Source organism: Saccoglossus kowalevskii, chromosome 19 (assembly GCF_978046115.1).
Source record: "Saccoglossus kowalevskii chromosome 19, keSacKowa6.1, whole genome shotgun sequence".
Lineage (NCBI taxonomy): Eukaryota > Metazoa > Hemichordata > Enteropneusta > Harrimaniidae > Saccoglossus > Saccoglossus kowalevskii.
In genome coordinates, this window is record NC_140659.1 from 2,451,274 (window position 1) to 2,474,292 (window position 23,019).

The 23,019-nt window shown below is 39.2% G+C and overlaps 1 protein-coding gene across 3 annotated transcripts in view; it reads right to left on the bottom strand.

Moving 5' to 3' along the window:
- Nucleotides 1-636: 636 nt before the first annotated feature.
- LOC100374874 (cyclin-dependent kinase-like 2) overlaps nucleotides 637-23,019 on the bottom strand; it is a 67,877-nt gene continuing 45,494 nt past the window's right edge. Inside the window, exons 7-11 of one of the 3 annotated variants that reach the window (XM_085493941.1) lie at nucleotides 22,777-22,980; nucleotides 22,241-22,447; nucleotides 18,408-18,640; nucleotides 14,338-14,576; nucleotides 637-4,061 (exon numbers count right to left, since the gene is read on the bottom strand). In XM_085493941.1, coding sequence (XP_085350067.1) covers nucleotides 3,904-4,061; nucleotides 14,338-14,576; nucleotides 18,408-18,640; nucleotides 22,241-22,447; nucleotides 22,777-22,980 — 1,041 coding nt within the window. In that variant the 3' untranslated portion in view covers nucleotides 637-3,903. Of the gene's footprint in view, nucleotides 4,062-14,337; nucleotides 14,577-18,407; nucleotides 18,641-22,240; nucleotides 22,451-22,776; nucleotides 22,981-23,019 lie in introns of all 3 variants that reach the window. The other 2 variants (XM_085493942.1, XM_085493940.1) reach the window with 2 other exon arrangements.

Consider the following 23,019-nt stretch of genomic DNA (forward strand, 5'->3'; position numbering starts at 1 on the left):
TACATCTTTTCCCACTAAGGATAAATCATGGAAATGCCGAAATCCAAAAAAATTAGAACAGAATCAGCGAACTTCTTTGTGTGAAGTCCAGTCAAACCCTTGTGGCAGCCATGTTTGTTATAATTATTAGAGGAAGCTTACGTGCATATTTGGAATTCGCATTTCCTAATATGGCTGGATGAAAATACCCCATATAAAAACTGCAAAATTACGGCACGCTGTAACTTATGGCGTTACGGTGACAGATGTATAATAATGTTATTTCATTGTACCATGGGACATTAGCTTCATGATTGTACATAATAAACTAATGAACATTGTCATGGGATTTATCACCAATTTTGTCAAATTATGACTGAGCTTCTAGAAATGGTGGAAATGATTGATTTTGACAAATATTTAGCATTGAAATGGCTGTCATTCGGTCATCTTCAATTGGACCATGAAAGAAATGCATGTTATATGTATGATGTATATGTGAAGTTTGAATGTAATTGACCCAGGCATGTTTGGGATACAGGTAAGGACAGACTGATAGTGAAAACACACAGGTGAAATTGTGAGTCTTCTAAACTGATAAACTGATAAACAAGCGTTCTCTTTGCTGGATATCACATAAAAGAATCAATTAGAATCTTTGTTAGGTTGCACATTTTATTTTAATGAATATACAGAAGTTCACGGACACAAACAGAGGACAAGCAGTAACTGTAGCACATTAGAAAAAAACAACTAGAAAACTCATGGACATTGAAAATCTCAACTTGTGCAAGAACCTAAAATCAGCTTAGCACAAAACAAAGTGTTGTATAGAACACGGCACCCAAAACAACACAGGATGTTGGAATACATTATGGTAATCTTGGAAACACTGTTGCATAGTTAAATCCTCAATACTATTCTTGGCTTAGGAGAGGCACTTCACAAAATTTAATTCAAGTAGCAATCCTCAATGTTTTAATTATAGAAGCAATTAATAAATACATTTTAAAGTATTTATAGCATACATAATAAATTCATGAATATATAGACAAAGCCACAGTAATGGCCCTAAACTGTACAGCTCTGCACTAAAAATAGCTCTGCATTGCAACGGCCCTGCACCGCAGCGGCTCTGCATTGCAACGGCCCTGCACCGCAGCGGCTCTGCATTGCAACGGCCCTGCACCGCAGCGGCTTTGCATTGCAACGGGCCTGCACCGCAGCGGCTCTGCATTGCAACGGCCCTGCACCGCAGCGGCTCTGCACTGAAAACAGCCCTGCATTGCAATAATGACAGGCTAATCATCATTACAATGAGAGTTGTCAACTTTGACATCTATTTTACGACGGAGTTCTGATGAAATATAACATCACTAATAACATGTATATTTTGATTAACATTCACCAAAACAAGTCTTCTTCATCCTTAATTTGTCTATAGCCAGTGTTTTCTATAAAACAAAGGGTACAGCACTGTTTTGTACTTTTCTGTTCATTCCATATTTACACATTTTGATTAACAACTTTTTCTGTTTGTAAAAGAACACAAGTTTTCAATATGCAAAATATGTAAACTTTTTTAACACATAATAATAAATATAATGCTGGCACACGTGCAATGAATGGAATGTACAGTCAGTTAAATAAATACTGATACATTTTGTAAATAATACATGTGTGCATTTCTCACTCAAATCTATGGTAACTTTTAATAGAGGTATTTTCTTTAACACAAATGTTGCCAGACAACAGAGGTGCATTTACTAAAGGACAAAATGTTTTTTAAACCTTTCCACCATTTTTGTTACACTGGCAAACCTACTTACAGGTAACGCTACATATCGCTTGCAAAGAAAGGATCATTCATCAATGCACACCACACATTAGACATAAATGACCATAAAGACCTCATTGAGAGCAAGAGTCACAAAATTTCCCCCAAAATAGTGTTCCATACTTTCCCCTCATTACACTGTTCTACTAATCTATGTAACCATGGTAATCAGAACAGTAAACATGACGACAGGAGAGAATGAAACACTATTTAAGGGGATAAAACAAGCGGCTTTCTCTTGACAGCCATTTATGTCTAAAGCCAATCGTTAATTCAAAATCTTTGATCTAGTTTTCAAACATTCAACATTACTGAAATCTTCTATGTGGTTTCAAATCTTTGCCAACAATGACAATTTTTGACAAATAACATCAAACAAAAGTGAATGAAGTCAATCAAATGCATCTTTGACAGTAACAGAGGTGTGTCTTTGGTCAAACTAATCATATTTTGCAATATATACAATTTTTGACTTATTTGTGCTCGTATTAAATCATTGTTTCAAGGACGAATTCATACTATATTTGCTCTATTAGATGCTCAACTTTAATAGAAACACACAAACACCATTTATCTTATGCTGGATCATTACAATATGACAATAGAACACTTTTATCATTAATGTAAGTTTATGTGCTACTAAAAGGGTTAAGTCAAAATGGCCACCATGCACTGGTAAAGAAATCAACCAGTGTTCCACTTTACTTAAGAAACAAATTTTATTTTAAGGGCATTGTTTGTCACAGTAGTGGGTATAGGGTACAGTTTGAAACAGTACAGTACAGGGTACAGTTCGCCATAGAAGTAGGCACAGGGTACAGTTCGCCATAGTAGTGGGCACAGGGTACAGTTTGCCATAGAAGTGGGCACAGGGTACAGTTCGCCATAGAAGTGGGCACAGGGTACAGTTCGCCATAGAAGTAGGCACAGGGTACAATTCACCATAGAAGTGGGCACAGGGTACAATTCGCCATAGAAGTGGGCACAGGGTACAGTTCGCCATAGAAGTGGGCACAGGGTACAATTCGCCATAGAAGTGGGCACAGGGTACAGTTCGCCATAGAAGTAGGCACAGGGTACAATTCACCATAGAAGTGGGCACCGGGTACAGTTCGCCATAGAAGTAGGCACAGGGTACAGTTCACCATAGTAGTGGGCACAGGGTACAGTTCGCCATAGAAGTGGGTACAGGGTACAATTCGCCATAGAAGTGGGTACAGGGTACAGTTCGCCATGGAAGTAGGCACAGGGTACAGTTCGCCATAGTAGTGGGCACAGGGTACAGTTCGCCATAGAAGTGGGCACAGAGTACAGTTCGCCATAGAAGTGGGCACAGGGTACAGTTCGCCATAGAAGTAGGCACAGGTACAGTTTGCCATAGAAGGGGGCACAGGGTACAATTTGCCATAGAAGTGGGCACAGGGTACAGTTTGCCATAGAAGTGGGCACAGGGTACAGTTCGCCATAGAAGTGGGCACAGGGTACAGTTCGCCATAGAAGTAGGCACAGGGTACAGTTTGCCATAGAAGGGGGCACAGGGTACAGTTTGCCATAGAAGTGGGCACAGGGTACAGTTTGCCATAGAAGGGGGCACAGGGTACAGTTTGCCATAGAAGTGGGCACAGGGTACAGTTTGCCATAGAAGGGGGCACAGGGTACAGTTTGCCACAATAGCAGATACAGGATACTGTTATCAGTGTAAACGCTTATTAGTTTCTCTGCTTAAATTTCATAATGATGAACATGAGGAGCATTAAGAAGGACTCACCCAACAACATGTACCATAACGCTTCAAACAAAATCATCTTTTCCTCAGTTCTCCATGAGTTCTCATTGCAAATGGAGAAAGAACTCTTACTTCAAATCAATAAAAGCACCAATATTACACACATCAATAAAATTAATATTCTATATACAAATAAATTCACATGCAAAATAGTTTATACAAAAAAAGTTAAAGTAACTCTTGTAAGAAATGGACGGAGTTGGCAAAACACAACACACAAGTTTGCCTCATAATAGCATTGAGTTGCATAGGCTACTTGATGGCAAGAGTATACGTCTTTGTAAGGCACATAGGTTTATTGTCACACAAGGGGTAGATTGGATTCCTGTGATGACCGATTCTCGGGTGTTGATGCACCATCTGGACTGTTTTGAAACGGATCAATATTTGCTATGTGTGGCATTGCTGCAACGTGAGTTTTCTTTTTTTCTTTTGATTTCTTTTCAACCAAATGTTTGCCTGAAATAATATGAGTAATATGTTGTAATAATAATAATAATAATTAATAATGATATTGAAACCATATCAACAGAGAAGGAAAAAATAATAATAGTGAAATCAGTACAGTTCAAACGCTATGCACATGCACTATGGGTATGTGCCAGTAACATATACCACCAAACACCATGTGTATGCGCCAGTAACATATACCACCAAACACCATGTGTATGTGCCAGTAACATATACCACCAAACACCATGTGTATGTGCCAGTAACATACCACCAAACACCATGTGTATGTGCCAGTAACATATACCACAAAACACCATGTGTACGTGCCAGTAACATATACCACCAAGAACTATGTGTACGTGCCAGTAACATATACCACCAAACACCATGTGTATTTGCCAGTAACATATACCACCAAACACCATGTATATGTGCCAGTAACATATACCACCAAACACCATGTGTACGTGCCAGTAACATATACCACCAAGCACTATGTGTATGTGCCAGTAACATATACCACCAAACACCATGTGTATGTGCCAGTAACAAATACCACCTAACACTATGTATATGTGCCAGTAACATATACCACCAAACACCATGTGTACGTGCCAGTAACATATACCACCAAGCACTATGTGTACGTGCCAGTAACATATACCACCAAACACCATGTGTATGTGCCAGTAACATATACCACCAAACACCATGTGTACGTGCCAGTAACATATACCATCAAACACCATGTGTATGTGCCAGTAACATATACCACCAGACACCATGTGTATGCGCCAGTAACATATACCACCAAACACCATGTGTACCTGCCAGTAACATATACCCGGTACCACCAAACACCATGTGTATGTGCCAGTAACATATACCACCAAACACCATGTGTACGTGCCAGTAACATATACCACCAAACACCATGTGTATGCGCCAGTAACATATACCACCAAACACCATGTGTATGTGCCAGTAACATATACCACCAAACACCATGTGTATGTGCCAGTAACATACCACCAAACACCATGTGTATGTGCCAGTAACATATACCACAAAACACCATGTGTACGTGCCAGTAACATATACCACCAAGAACTATGTGTACGTGCCAGTAACATATACCACCAAACACCATGTGTATTTGCCAGTAACATATACCACCAAACACCATGTATATGTGCCAGTAACATATACCACCAAACACCATGTGTACGTGCCAGTAACATATACCACCAAGCACTATGTGTATGTGCCAGTAACATATACCACCAAACACCATGTGTATGTGCCAGTAACAAATACCACCTAACACTATGTATATGTGCCAGTAACATATACCACCAAACACCATGTGTACGTGCCAGTAACATATACCACCAAGCACTATGTGTACGTGCCAGTAACATATACCACCAAACACCATGTGTATGTGCCAGTAACATATACCACCAAACACCATGTGTACGTGCCAGTAACATATACCATCAAACACCATGTGTATGTGCCAGTAACATATACCACCAGACACCATGTGTATGCGCCAGTAACATATACCACCAAACACCATGTGTACCTGCCAGTAACATATACCCGGTACCACCAAACACCATGTGTATGTGCCAGTAACATATACCACCAGACACCATGTGTATGTGCCAGTAACATATACCATCAAACACCATGTGTATGTGCCAGTAACATATACCACCAGACACCATGTGTATGTGCCAGTAACATATACCACCAAACACCATGTGTACCTGCCAGTAACATATACCACCAAACACCATGTATATGTGCCAGTAACATATACCACCAAACACCATGTGTATGTGCCAGTAACATATACCCGGTACCACCAAGCACCATGTAACATATGCCACCAAACACCATTTGTACGTGCCAGTAACATATACCACCAAACACCATGTGTATGTGCCAGTAACATATACCACCAAACACCATGTGTACGTGCCAGTAACATATACCACCAAACACCATGTGTACGTGCCAGTAACATATACCCAGTACCACCAAGCACCATGTGTATGTGCCAGTAACATATACCACCAAACACCATGCGTATGTGCCAGTAACATATACCTGGTACCACAAGCACCATGTGTATGTGCCAGTAACATATGCCACCAAACACCATGTGTACGTGCCAGTAACATATACCACCAAACACCATGTGTATGTGCCAGTAACATATACCCGGTACCACCAAACACCATGTGTATGTGCCAGTAACATATACCACCAAACACCATGTGTATGTGCCAGTAACATATACCACCAAACACCATGTGTATGTGCCAGTAACATATACCACCAAACACCATGCGTATGTGCCAGTAACATATACCCGGTACCACCAAGCACCATGTGTATGTGCCAGTAACATATACCACCAAACACCATGTGTACGTGCCAGTAACATATGCCACCAAACACCATGTGTACGTGCCAGTAACATATACCCGGTATCACCAAGCACTATGTGTACGTGCCAGTAACATATACAACCAAACACCATGTGTATGTGCCAGTAACATATACCACCAAACACCATGTGTATATGCCAGTAACATATACCACCAAACACCATGTGTATATGCCAGTAACATATACCCGGTACCACCAAGCACCATGTGTATGTGCCAGTAACATATGCCACCAAACACCATGTGTACGTGCCAGTAACATATACCCGGTACCACCAAGCACCATGTGTATGTGCCAGTAACATACCACCAAACACCATGTGTATGTGCCAGTAACATATACCACCAAACACCATGTGTATATGCCAGTAACATATACCACCAAACACCATGTGTATGTGCCAGTAACATATACCTGGTACCACCAAGCACCATGTGTATGTGCCAGTAACATATCCCACCAAACACCATGTGTACGTGCCAGTAACATATACCACCAAACACCATGTGTATGTGCCAGTAACATATACCCGGTACCACCAAACACCATGTGTATGTGCCAGTAACATATACCACCAGACACCATGTGTATGTGCCAGTAACATACATGTATACCATCAATCACCATGTGTATGTGCCAGTAACATATACCACCAGACACCATGTGTATGCGCCAGTAACATATACCACCAAACACCATGTGTACGTGCCAGTAACATATACCACCAAACACCATGTATATGTGCCAGTAACATATACCACCAAACACCATGTGTATGTGCCAGTAACATATACCCGGTACCACCAAGCACCATGTAACATATGCCACCAAACACCATTTGTACGTGCCAGTAACATATACCACCAAACACCATGTGTATGTGCCAGTAACATATACCACCAAACACCATGTGAACGTGCCAGTAACATATACCACCAAACACCATGTGTACGTGCCAGTAACATATACCCGGTACCACCAAGCACCATGTGTATGTGCCAGTAACATATACCACCAAACACCATGTGTATGTGCCAGTAACATATACCTGGTACCACCAAGCACCATGTGTATGTGCCAGTAACATATACCCGGTACCACCAAACACCATGTGTATGTGCCAGTAACATATACCACCAGACACCATGTGTATGTGCCAGTAACATATACCATCAAACACCATGTGTATGTGCCAGTAACATATACCACCAGACACCATGTGTATGTGCCAGTAACATATACCACCAAACACCATGTGTACCTGCCAGTAACATATACCACCAAACACCATGTATATGTGCCAGTAACATATACCACCAAACACCATGTGTATGTGCCAGTAACATATACCCGGTACCACCAAGCACCATGTAACATATGCCACCAAACACCATTTGTACGTGCCAGTAACATATACCACCAAACACCATGTGTATGTGCCAGTAACATATACCACCAAACACCATGTGAACATGCCAGTAACATATACCACCAAACACCATGTGTACGTGCCAGTAACATATACCCGGTACCACCAAGCACCATGTGTATGTGCCAGTAACATATACCACCAAACACCATGTGTATGTGCCAGTAACATATACCTGGTACCACAAGCACCATGTGTATGTGCCAGTAACATATACCACCAAACACCATGTGTATGTGCCAGTAACATATACCTGGTACCACCAAGCACCATGTGTATGTGCCAGTAACATATGCCACCAAACACCATGTGTACGTGCCAGTAACATATACCACCAAACACCATGTGTATGTGCCAGTAACATATACCCGGTACCACCAAACACCATGTGTATGTGCCAGTAACATATACCACCAGACACCATGTGTATGTGCCAGTAACATACATGCATACCATCAAACACCATGTGTATGTGCCAGTAACATATACCACCAGACACCATGTGTATGCGCCAGTAACATATACCACCAAACACCATGTGTACGTGCCAGTAACATATACCACCAAACACCATGTATATGTGCCAGTAACATATACCACCAAACACCATGTGTATGTGCCAGTAACATATACCCGGTACCACCAAGCACCATGTAACATATGCCACCAAACACCATTTGTACGTGCCAGTAACATATACCACCAAACACCATGTGTATGTGCCAGTAACATATACCACCAAACACCATGTGAACGTGCCAGTATCATATACCACCAAACACCATGTGTACGTGCCAGTAACATATACCCGGTACCACCAAGCACCATGTGTATGTGCCAGTAACATATACCACCAAACACCATGTGTATGTGCCAGTAACATATACCTGGTACCACCAAGCACCATGTGTATGTGCCAGTAACATATACCCGGTACCACCAAACACCATGTGTATGTGCCAGTAACATATACCACCAGACACCATGTGTATGTGCCAGTAACATATACCATCAAACACCATGTGTATGTGCCAGTAACATATACCACCAGACACCATGTGTATGCGCCAGTAACATATACCACCAAACACCATGTGTACCTGCCAGTAACATATACCACCAAACACCATGTATATGTGCCAGTAACATATACCACCAAACACCATGTGTATGTGCCAGTAACATATACCCGGTACCACCAAGCACCATGTAACATATGCCACCAAACACCATGTGTACCTGCCAGTAACATATACCACCAAACACCATGTATATGTGCCAGTAACATATACCACCAAACACCATGTATATGTGCCAGTAACATATACCACCAAACACCATGTGTACCTGCCAGTAACATATACCACCAAACACCATGTATATGTGCCAGTAACATATACCACCAAACACCATGTGTATGTGCCAGTAACATATACCCGGTACCACCAAGCACCATGTAACATATGCCACCAAACACCATTTGTACGTGCCAGTAACATATACCACCAAACACCATGTGTATGTGCCAGTAACATATACCACCAAACACCATGTATATGTGCCAGTAACATATACCACCAAACACCATGTGTACCTGCCAGTAACATATACCACCAAACACCATGTATATGTGCCAGTAACATATACCACCAAACACCATGTGTATGTGCCAGTTACATATACCCGGTACCACCAAGCTCCATGTAACATATGCCACCAAACACCATTTGTACGTGCCAGTAACATATACCACCAAACACCATGTGTATGTGCCAGTAACATATACCACCAAACACCATGTGTATGTGCCAGTAACATATACCACCAAACACCATGTATATGTGCCAGTAACATATACCACCAAACACCATGTGTATGTGCCAGTAACATATACCACCAAACACCATGTGTATGTGCCAGTAACATATACCACCAAACACCATGTGTATGTGCCAGTAACATATACCCGGTACCACCAAGCACCATGTAACATATGCCACCAAACACCATTTGTACATGCCAGTAACATATACCACCAAACACCATGTGTATGTGCCAGTAACATATACCCGGTACCACCAAACACCATGTATATGTGCCAGTAACATATACCACCAAACACCATGTGTATGTGCCAGTAACATATACCACCAAACACCATGTGTATATGCCAGTAACATATACCACCAAACACCATGTGTATGTGCCAGTAACATATACCCGGTACCACCAAGCACCATGTGTATGTGCCAGTAACATATGCCACCAAACACCATGTGTATGTACCAGTAACATATACCACCAGACACCATGTGTATGCGCCAGTAACATATACCACCAGACACCATGTGTATGTGCCAGTAACATATACCACCAAACACCATGTGTATGTGCCAGTAACATATACCCGGTACCACCAAGCACCATGTGTATGTGCCAGTAACATATGCCACCAAACAGCATGTGTATGTGCCAGTAACATATACCACCAGACACCATGTGTATGCGCCAGTAACATATACCACCAGACACCATGTGTACGTGCCAGTAACATATACCACCAAACACCATGTGTACGTGCCAGTAACATATACCACCAAACACCATGTGTATGTGCCAGTAACATATACCATCAAACACCATGTGTATGTGCCAGTAACATATACCACCAGACACCATGTGTATGCGCCAGTAACATATACCACCAAACACCATGTGTACGTGCCAGTAACATATACCACCAAACACCATGTATATGTGCCAGTAACATATACCACCAAACACCATGTGTATGTGCCAGTAACATATACCCGGTACCACCAAACACCATGTGTATGTGCCAGTAACATATACCACCAAACACCATGTGTACGTGCCAGTAACATATACCACCAAACACCATGTATATGTGCCAGTAACATATACCACCAAACACCATGTGTATGTGCCAGTAACATATACCCGGTACCACCAAACACCATGTAACATATGCCACCAAACACCATTTGTACGTGCCAGTAACATATACCACCAAACACCATGTGTATGTGCCAGTAACATATACCACCAAACACCATGTGTACGTGCCAGTAACATATACCACCAGACACCATGTGTATGCGCCAGTAACATATACCACCAGACACCATGTGTACGTGCCAGTAACATATACCACCAAACACCATGTGTATGTGCCAGTAACATATACCACCAAACACCATGTATATGTGCCAGTAACATATACCACCAAACACCATGTATATGTGCCAGTAACATATACCACCAAACACCATGTGTATGTGCCAGTAACATATACCACCAAACACCATGTGTATGTGCCAGTAACATATACCACCAAACACCATGTGTATGAGCCAGTAACATATACCCGGTACCACCAAGCACCATGTAACATATGCCACCAAACACCATTTGTACGTGCCAGTAACATATACCACCAAACACCATGTGTATGTGCCAGTAACATATACCCGGTACCACCAAACACCATGTGTATGTGCCAGTAACATATACCACCAAACACCATGTGTATGTGCCAGTAACATATACCACCAAACACCATGTGTATGTGCCAGTAACATATACCACCAAACACCATGTGTATGTGCCAGTAACATATACCACCAAACACCATGTATATGTGCCAGTAACATATACCACCAAACACCATGTGTATGTGCCAGTAACATATACCACCAAACACCATGTGTATGTGCCAGTAACATATACCACCAAACACCATGTGTATGTGCCAGTAACATATACCCGGTACCACCAAGCACCATGTAACATATGCCACCAAACACCATTTGTACATGCCAGTAACATATACCACCAAACACCATGTGTATGTGCCAGTAACATATACCCGGTACCACCAAACACCATGTGTATGTGCCAGTAACATATACCACCAAACACCATGTGTATGTGCCAGTAACATATACCACCAAACACCATGTGTATATGCCAGTAACATATACCACCAAACACCATGTGTATGTGCCAGTAACATATTCCCGGTACCACCAAGCACCATGTGTATGTGCCAGTAACATATGCCACCAAACACCATGTGTATGTACCAGTAACATATACCACCAGACACCATGTGTATGCGCCAGTAACATATACCACCAGACACCATGTGTATGTGCCAGTAACATATGCCACCAAACAGCATGTGTATGTGCCAGTAACATATACCACCAGACACCATGTGTATGCGCCAGTAACATATACCACCAGACACCATGTGTACGTGCCAGTAACATATACCACCAAACACCATGTGTATGTGCCAGTAACATATACCATCAAACACCATGTGTATGTGCCAGTAACATATACCACCAGACACCATGTGTATGCACCAGTAACATATACCACCAAACACCATGTGTACGTGCCAGTAACATATACCACCAAACACCATGTATATGTGCCAGTAACATATACCACCAAACACCATGTGTATGTGCCAGTAACATATACCCGGTACCACCAAACACCATGTGTATGTGCCAGTAACATATACCACCAAACACCATGTGTACGTGCCAGTAACATATACCACCAAACACCATGTATATGTGCCAGTAACATATACCACCAAACACCATGTGTATGTGCCAGTAACATATACCCGGTACCACCAAACACCATGTAACATATGCCACCAAACACCATTTGTACGTGCCAGTAACATATACCACCAAACACCATGTGTATGTGCCAGTAACATATACCACCAAACACCATGTGTACGTGCCAGTAACATATACCACCAAACACCATGTGTACGTGCCAGTAACATATACCACCAGACACCATGTGTATGTGCCAGTAACATATACCATCAAACACCATGTGTACGTGCCAGTAACATATACCACCAGACACCATGTGTATGTGCCAGTAACATATACCACCAAACACCATGTATATGTGCCAGTAACATATACCACCAAACACCATGTGTATGTGCCAGTAACATATACCACCAAACACCATGTGTATGTGCCAGTAACATATACCACCAAACACCATGTGTATGTGCCAGTAACATATACCCGGTACCACCAAGCACCATGTAACATATGCCACCAAACACCATTTGTACGTGCCAGTAACATATACCACCAAACACCATGTGTATGTGCCAGTAACATATACCCGGTACGACCAAACACCATGTGTATGTGCCAGTAACATATATCACCAAACACCATGTGTATGTGCCAGTAACATATACCACCAAACACCATGTGTATATGCCAGTAACATATACCACCAAACACCATGTGTATGTGCCAGTAACATATACCCGGTACCACCAAGCACCATGTGCATGTGCCAGTAACATATGCCACCAAACACCATGTGTATGTGCCAGTAACATATACCACCAAACACCATGTGTATGTGCCAGTAACATATACCACCAAACACCATGTGTACGTGCCAGTAACATATACCACCAAACACCATGTGTACGTGCCAGTAACATATACCACCAGACACCATGTGTATGTGCCAGTAACATATACCATCAAACACCATGTGTACGTGCCAGTAACATATACCACCAGACACCATGTGTATGTGCCAGTAACATATACCATCAAACACCATGTGTACGTGCCAGTAACATATACCACCAGACACCATGTGTATGCGCCAGTAACATATACCACCAGACACCATGTGTACGTGCCAGTAACATATACCACCAGACACCATGTGTATGTGCCAGTAACATATACCCGGTACCACCAAGCACCATGTGTATGTGCCAGTAACATATGCCACCAAACACCATGTGTATGTGCCAGTAACATATACCACCATACACCATGTGTATGCGCCAGTAACATATACCACCAGACACCATGTGTACGTGCCAGTAACATATACCACCAAACACCATGTGTATGTGCCAGTAACATATACCATCAAACACCATGTGTATGTGCCAGTAACATATACCACCAAACACCATGTGTATGTGCCAGTAACATATACCACCAAACACCATGTGTACGTGCCAGTAACATATACCACCAGACACCATGTGTACGTGCCAGTAACATATACCACCAAACACCATGTATATGTGCCAGTAACATATACCACCAAACACCATGTGTACGTGCCAGTAACTTATACCACCAAACACCATGTGTATGTGCCAGTAACATATACCACCAAACACCATGTGTACGTGCCAGTAACATATACCACCAAACACCATGTGTACGTGCCAGTAACATATACCACCAGACACCATGTGTATGTGCCAGTAACATATACCACCAGACACCATGTGTATGTGCCAGTAACATATACCATCAAAAAGTGTCTACTTACTTTCTGCACCTCTTAAGTTTGGTAAATGCATAACTTGACTTTCAGATTTGGACCCTTTCTTCTTCAGATTAGCATTAATCATTTTGTCAAACTGTGCTGTCTTCTCATAAAGGGAACTTTTCTCTGACTGAATCGTTCCCGTTGGATTTATAGACATGCTGTGGTGGTTTGGGGGTGGCTGTGCAGGTTTCTTGTAGTATGAATTGTTGGGGATTTTCTTCATCTTGTCAGACCCTCTACTAGTAATAGAAGAAAGTAAAGAAGAAAAGTCACATTTTCATCAGAAAATCTTGAGCACTTGAAACATGTAAGTTTAGAAAACTAAACACATTAATTACATGTAACAGTTCTTGCTAAAAGAGGAAACACTATGAATCTCTTCAAGGTTGGATAAGTGGTCAGTAAAATTGTTATCACCAAATGAGATAAGAAATCTTTGTTGTGAAAAACGAGCAAAACTAAAACCAGCAAAATGTTATGATCAGCAGTGAGTTAATTAATAATATTTTACAGTGAATTTTGTATGTATGTATGTATGTGTCTTCGTGTGTCGTACCAACGTTGTGACAACTTCAATTTAACTTTGCACCAACTTGTGACGACAAGACCTACATTGTCACAACCCTCACTATTTTCATAATTTATATTAATTTTGAGTCAAGTTTGCATAGCTTAAGTGGTTCAATTTATATTAATACTAATATAATTGTACCATACCTTTACTATCGCTAAGCTTCACAAACATTTCTATGTTATGTCACTGGATATTTAACTTTTATTTAATTAAATTTAATTAGGGTAGCAGAATAGTTTTTTGGGCACTTTTCACATTTTTTTTTGAAAATCACACGAATAGCTCCCTAAGGCATGCTACATACATTGGTGTTTTTATTTTATTGAAAAAAAAATATCTTGTACAAGTAAACTGATTTTTTTCTTGTGTGCAAACAAATGGCCAAGTTTTTGTTTATCCAGTGTACACCAAACCAGTGCATCTCATTAATATGCATGGTTTACAAACATAACTGTACTGAGGGTAAATAGTTTTAAGTTGGGCCACTTTCTTTATTTGCTATTTACAAACAACTGATAAGATATCTGTTTGTAGTTTACACACAGCTGATAAGACATGTGCACTGCTGCCTTTCTAGACAGGAAGTACAGCAAAGACAAAACAATCGCTTTTGAAACAACAAATTTTGAATAAACAAAAAAGTACATGAATGTACCACTTCAATGTAATTATATGTTAACAGAATAAAAACTAACAATAAATTTCTGTAATATTTTTTCTTGGCTTTGTCATTGAAAGGTGTCTGACCATAGGGTTAGTTTCTTAGTCCAGAAGTAATGCAGTTACATTGGAAGGGGGCTCCCTTTTACAAAATATGGTTGCAAACAATAAAATACGGCATCTGTGGTGGCTATGCATTGCATGAAAATTCTGATAACAGGCCACAAACTACATGTAAAGGTTGATCAATGATAATAATATGCTTGGACCTGGTTTATATAATCCATTTTTCAGAGGAGTTTTCACCAAGTAGGCATACTTGCATGCTTAGGTTTTTCTAAATTCGTAAATTATGTTACATGTAATAAATCTGTCTGATAAATACTTGGTTGTTTTATCTAATGTGCTCATGCGAACAAAACGCACGGCAACGAAATAGTAGCGTTCCCCCCCCCCCCCCCCGGGCCGACGTCTTGACATCGGATAGTGGGCCAGTGTTTCACGCAAGGCAAGGGTTGACTTTTTCGTACGACTTCGGTAAAAAATAAAGGATCATCTAAAATCTAGGTAGTTTTTATAGATGATAACAATGAGTCCGGTTACAATTAAATGTTGAAGAGATTCATCTACAAGTATAAGACCCGAGGTTACTGTCAAGTGACGGTAAAACTCTGTTTTGCAGGATTTGATTTTAAAGCACAGGAAATGCTACATGCCGGCATACATCACTGGGTCACATTTTACAATTATTCTATTCACACCAATTAAAAAACAGGGCAGCTTCCTTCATTAATGTGCAAAATATGCAAAGAAGGAGAGGGTTATCAGTAATTCTTTAGTTTAGTTGTCATTCACTAATTATGGACGAGATAGTAAGCACGCGAAAATTTTCAAGAAAAAGAAAGCGAGGAAGAAAGAAGAAAAACGTCAAAAGAATGATCACTCTTGTCAAAAAAGGTGTTGAAAGAGACGATGCTGGGTTCGTACAGAACGGATTTCCATGTCGAAACCAGTGTCAGCCATGAAGTGGGCGAAGAAAGTGTTACCGTGACACTGAGAGTCCGATGAATCAGACTTCGATATAGTGGGTGATACTCCTGTTCAAAACGTTCGAGAGATGTCTGTATCTCGCAGGAAAATATTGTTACCTTCCGACGTAGAAGAAGAAAGTGAGAGTGAATGTCACGGCCGATCGTTTGAAGACGGCGAGATTAGACTCGTTGACATGTCACTGTTGAATGGCGCCCTAGAAAAAGAGATTTGTCAATTTTGCAAAGTAGGCAATATCTCAATAGTGGAGCGCAGGCGTCACGGTCTAGGCAGTCAGTTTGAATTTCTTTGCACGCAAGGAGATTGATTGTATTCGATCAAAACTGAGCCAGCCTAGCTTCCCGTCATCCCGAAAAAAGGGAGCAGTTTTCGAAATAAATAGAAAAGCTGCCATTGGAATGCGAGCGATTGGAAAGGGACGGCGCGCTCTGGTGAAACTGTCAAGCTATTAGGGGTTACCTCGGGGGTTACCTTAACCAGTAACGGGTCCACCCTGTCGTCAGTATGTACGAGCTGCCTCCAGGAGACTCCGAAACTCGTGGCATGCTTGAACTAATAAGTTTACAAACACAACGGCCCAAAAATAAATACACTGTATTTGCAAACACTTCAACTGCCAAGTGTAGTGTCTGTATTGTTTGTTACTCGCAAACAGAACCGCCCACTTTGCATAATTAAAGCTTTAATAAATGACGTCACCGTTCGTTATCAGCACAGACCGTCACAAAACTCCATAGCGTGAAAGAAAACGGCCAAAAAACAAAGTTTTTCACAGATATAAATGTCGGTTCATGATTTTTCTCGAAAACAACTTTCAAAGCATTTCATTTACAATTAGCCCATGTAAATTTTGCTGCTAAAACGGGAGTTAACGTTGATTGAAGTTTGAAATCATAAAAGTGCCGATTTCTCGGTGTTCGGTTTTTGCCAATTACCGTTGACCTAATTTTAAATGGCGTTTCAGTGAATAGCGCTACGATGTACCCATTTAGCTTTTCTTACTCTTGGATATGTTGGCTTCATATCCGTATTTACATATTTGCAAAATTCTATTGCGTTTTTTCACAAACCTTGCGCAAACCACCGGTATACTCTAACTTTAACACCAAAAAACGTGCTTGAAATTTGTGATTTTCGGAAAGAAAAAAAAAAACTTAATGCAAAAAATAGAAATACGGATTTAAACTTCATGACCTTTACTTCAAAACAGTGTAAAGTTTTTGATCGCATGAATGACTGTAGAGATGACAATTAAAATTTAATTCACGTTAGTTAAATTATCAGCCCCGGTGATTTTCAGAATCACGTGACGCTAAAACAAACACAATGTTCACAAAATATTAATAATAGGAAAATACAAGTCAAGAGCTTTCCAAACATATATAGATTGTATGGTTTCTTGTAAAATTTATTCGGATTATAGGTGTTTACATTTTTCATGCAAAAAAACTATCCTGCTACCTTAAAACGCAATTCTACGTTGTATTGTAATTGAGTTTAATTAAACTCCAATTAAAATGCAACCCTGTATAGGAATGCTTTTCAATTGAGTTCATATCGCAACTATAATAAAAATTAATTCAACTATATTAAAAGTTAATCCAATGTGTGTTGTTACAACGATGGTAAGACATGTATGTGTGTTAATCTGTCTGGACTGAGATACAAATAATAGGTACAATATTGTGCATTAACATTACACATTCTGTTTTTTCACACTGGAGCAACAAAAATCAGGACAGTTCCATTATTATGAAGGGATGGTCTTGCAAAAAATCACTCTCACCTTAGAAGTCCCTGGTCTGTGGCAAAACTTCCAGTCATGCTGAGATTATTAATAACAGCATGGTTATGGGGACTTGTAGCACCCTGTGTATTAGTTGTCCTTTGGTTAATAGGCGGGATAGGTGAAGACCCCCTAGGTGTATGAATTGATGGTATTGGTGATCTATCAGGATGCTCTATACTGGTTCTGCTTGTACTCAGTGTGATTGGTGGAGTGCTTTCTATACTGGGTGCCTGAAAATAAACAACAATATTAAATGTCTACAACCAGACTCCAAGTAAAGAAGTTTTTTTGGTCCTGTGATGGATATTATGAATAATTTTTTTCTTTGAATGGAAGTTACATGTAATATTATGCAAATTAGCTAGATGGACTATTTTAAACTATTATCATTCATTGATATATCCACACAAACTTCATGCATGAAACTGTTTCATGTTATAAACTCATACACTATCTGAGCAATACAGTATTATGGATGGCATAGTACTAAACCAATTCAATATACTATCTGAGCAATACAGTATTATAGATGGCATAGTACTAAACCAATTCAATATACTATCTGAGCAATACAGTATTATAGATGGCATAGTACTAAGCCAATTCAATACACTATCTGAGTAATACAGTATTATAGATGGCATAGTACTAAACCAATTCAATATACTATCTGAGCAATACAGTATTATGGATGGCATAGTACTAAACCAATTCAATACACTATCTGAGTAATACAGTATTATGGATGGCATAGTACTAAACCAATTCAATATACTATCTGAGCAATACAGTATTATGGATGGCATAGTACTAAACCAATTCAATACACTATCTGAGCAATACAGTATTATAGATGGCATAGTACTAAACCAATTCAATATACTATCTGAGCAATACAGTATTATGGATGGCATAGTACTAAACCAATTCAATATACTATCTGAGCAATACAGTATTATGGATGGCATAGTACTAAACCAATTCAATACACTATCTGAGTAATACAGTATTATAGATGGCATAGTACTAAACCAATTCAATATACTATCTGAGCAATACAGTATTATGGATGGCATAGTACTAAACCAATTCAATATACTATCTGAGCAATACAGTATTATGGATGGCATAGTACTAAACCAATTCAATATACTATCTGAGTAATACAGTATTATGGATGGCATAGTACTAAACCAATTCAATACACTATCTGAGTAATACAGTATTATGGATGGCATAGTACTAAACCAATTCAATACACTATCTGAGTAATACAGTATTATGGATGGCATAGTACTAAACTAATTCAATACACTATCTGAGCAATACAGTATTATGGATGGCATAGTACTAAACCAATTCAATACACTATCTGAGTAATACAGTATTATGGATGGCATAGTACTAAACCAATTCAATACACTATCTGAGTAATACAGTATTATGGATGGCATAGTACTAAACTAATTCAATACACTATCTGAGCAATACAGTATTATGGATGGTATAGTACTAAACCAATTCAATACACTATCTGAGCAATACAGTATTATGGATGGCATAGTACTAAACCAATTCAATACACTATCTGAGCAATACAGTATTATGGATGGCATAGTACTAAACCAATTCAATACACTATCTGAGTAATACAGTATTATGGATGGCATAGTACTAAACCAATTCAATACACTATCTGAGCAATACAGTATTATGGATGGCATAGCACTAAACCAATTCAATATACTATCTGAGCAATACAGTATTATAGATGGCATAGTACTAAACCAATTCAATACACTATCTGAGCAATACAGTAATATGGATGGCATAGTACTAAACCAATTCAATACACTATCTGAGCAATACAGTAATATGGATGGCATAGTACTAAACCAATTCAATACACTATCTGAGCAATACAGTATTATGGATGGCAAGGTATTAAACCAATTCAATACACTATCTGAGCAATACAATATTATGGATGGCATAGTACTAAACCAATTCAATACACTATCTGAGCAATACAGTATTATAGATGGCATAGTACAAAACCAATTCAATACACTATCTGAGCAATACAGTATTATGGATGGCATAGTACTAAACCAATTCAATATACTATCTGAGCAATACAGTATTATGGATGGCATAGTGCTAAACCAATTCAATACACTATCTGAGCAATACAGTATTATGGATGGTATAGTACTAAACCAATTCAATATACTATCTGAGTAATACAGTATTATAGATGGCATAGTACTAAACCAATTCAATACACTATCTGAGCAATACAGTATTATGGATGGCATAGTACTAAACCAATTCAATACACTATCTGAGCAATACAGTAATATGGATGGCATAGTACTAAACCAATTCAATACACTATCTGAGCAATACAGTATTATGGATGGCAAGGTATTAAACCAATTCAATACACTATCTGAGCAATACAATATTATGGATGGCATAGTACTAAACCAATTCAATACACTATCTGAGCAATACAGTATTATAGATGGCATAGTACTAAACCAATTCAATACACTATCTGAGCAATACAGTATTATGGATGGCATAGTACTAAACCAATTCAATATACTATCTGAGCAATACAGTATTATGGATGGCATAGTGCTAAACCAATTCAATACACTATCTGAGCAATACAGTATTATGGATGCCATAGTGCTAAACCAATTCAATACACTATCTGAGCAATACAGTAATATGGATGGCATAGTACTAAACCAATTCAATACACTATCTGAGCAATACAGTAATATGGATGGCATAGTACTAAACCAATTCAATACACTATCTGAGCAATACAGTATTATGGATGGCAAGGTATTAAACCAATTCAATACACTATCTGAGCAATACAGTATTATGGGTGGCATAGTACTAAACCAATTCAATATACTATCTGAGCAATGCAGTATTGTGGATGGCATAGTACTAAACCAATTCAATACACTATCTGAGCAATACAGTATTATAGATGGCATAGTACTAAACCAATTCAATACACTATCTGAGCAATACAGTAATATGGATGGCATAGTACTAAACCAATTCAATACACTATCTGAGCAATACAGTATTATGGATGGCAAGGTATTAAACCAATTCAATACACTATCTGAGCAATACAGTATTATGGATGGCATAGTGCTAAACCAATTCAATACACTATCTGAGCAATACAGTAATATGGATGGCATAGTACTAAACCAATTCAATACACTATCTGAGCAATACAGTATTATGGATGGCAAGGTATTAAACCAATTCAATACACTATCTGAGCAATACAGTATTATGGGTGGCATAGTACTAAACCAATTCAATATACTATCTGAGCAATGCAGTATTGTGGATGGCATAGTACTAAACCAATTCAATACACTATCTGAGCAATACAGTATTATAGATGGCATAGTACTAAACCAATTCAATACACTATCTGAGCAATACAGTAATATGGATGGCATAGTACTAAACCAATTCAATACACTATCTGAGCAATACAGTATTATGGATGGCAAGGTATTAAACCAATTCAATACACTATCTGAGCAATACAGTATTATGGATGGCATAGTGCTAAACCAATTCAATACACTATCTGAGCAATACAGTAATATGGATGGCATAGTACTAAACCAATTCAAGACACTATCTGAGCAATGCAGTATTATGGATGGCATAGTGCTAAACCAATTCAATACACTATCTGAGTAATACAGTATTATGGATGGCATAGTACTAACACAGTACAGTTTTTAAATGTTGTTAGTAACACACTGTTTACATACCTTGGATTTACTACTTGTATTATTGTTATTAGCTGTTGCACTATCATTTTCTGTCTTTGGAGATGTAGCCCGCTTCATTTTATCAGGCTCAGAATGCTTTTTCTTGATTTTTTCAGCCTTCTCCTGTTTTTCTTGCTTGTCAGCTTTTTCTTGCTTTTCCATATTGTCTTGTTTTTCTGCTTTGCTATCATGAGTCTCTTTTGTTTCCTGCTAATAAAATAATCGTCAAATGGTGTTATGTAACTGAACATAAACTTTGTAAGCACTCAAAGTACATTAACATACAATGAAGTAGTTGCTGATGCTCCATTAATCTTGGCATGGATTGTCTATTTCAACATGTGTGATAGCAAAATCTTAGCAATGTGGAAAAAAGGCCTGGTTAAATTATTATTCAAGCCCCTCCCTCTCACCCCTCAATCTTAGTTATTAGATGTCAATGGATTGAACCAAAGGTTATGTCTACTTTTTGATTGGTTGATAGGTTGGGCTGAACCAATGTCATAGGGGGGATTGAAGATAAAGATGTGACCAACCTTTTTTTTTTTAATTTTTTTCTTATCATCTGTATTACTGTGACCACTGTGTTGTCGTAGCAATGGATTATCCATCATTTCCTTCTGTATTTTTGCTCTCAGCTCTGAGGGGAATTTATCAGCAAAGCCATTTTTCTTGAAGAATTCATGCTTCAGCAGATTTCCACAGTTGGGTCTTTCAGTTGGATCCAAAAGTAAAGATAGCTGCCATGAAAATTTGAAATAAACAATGATTGTCAATGA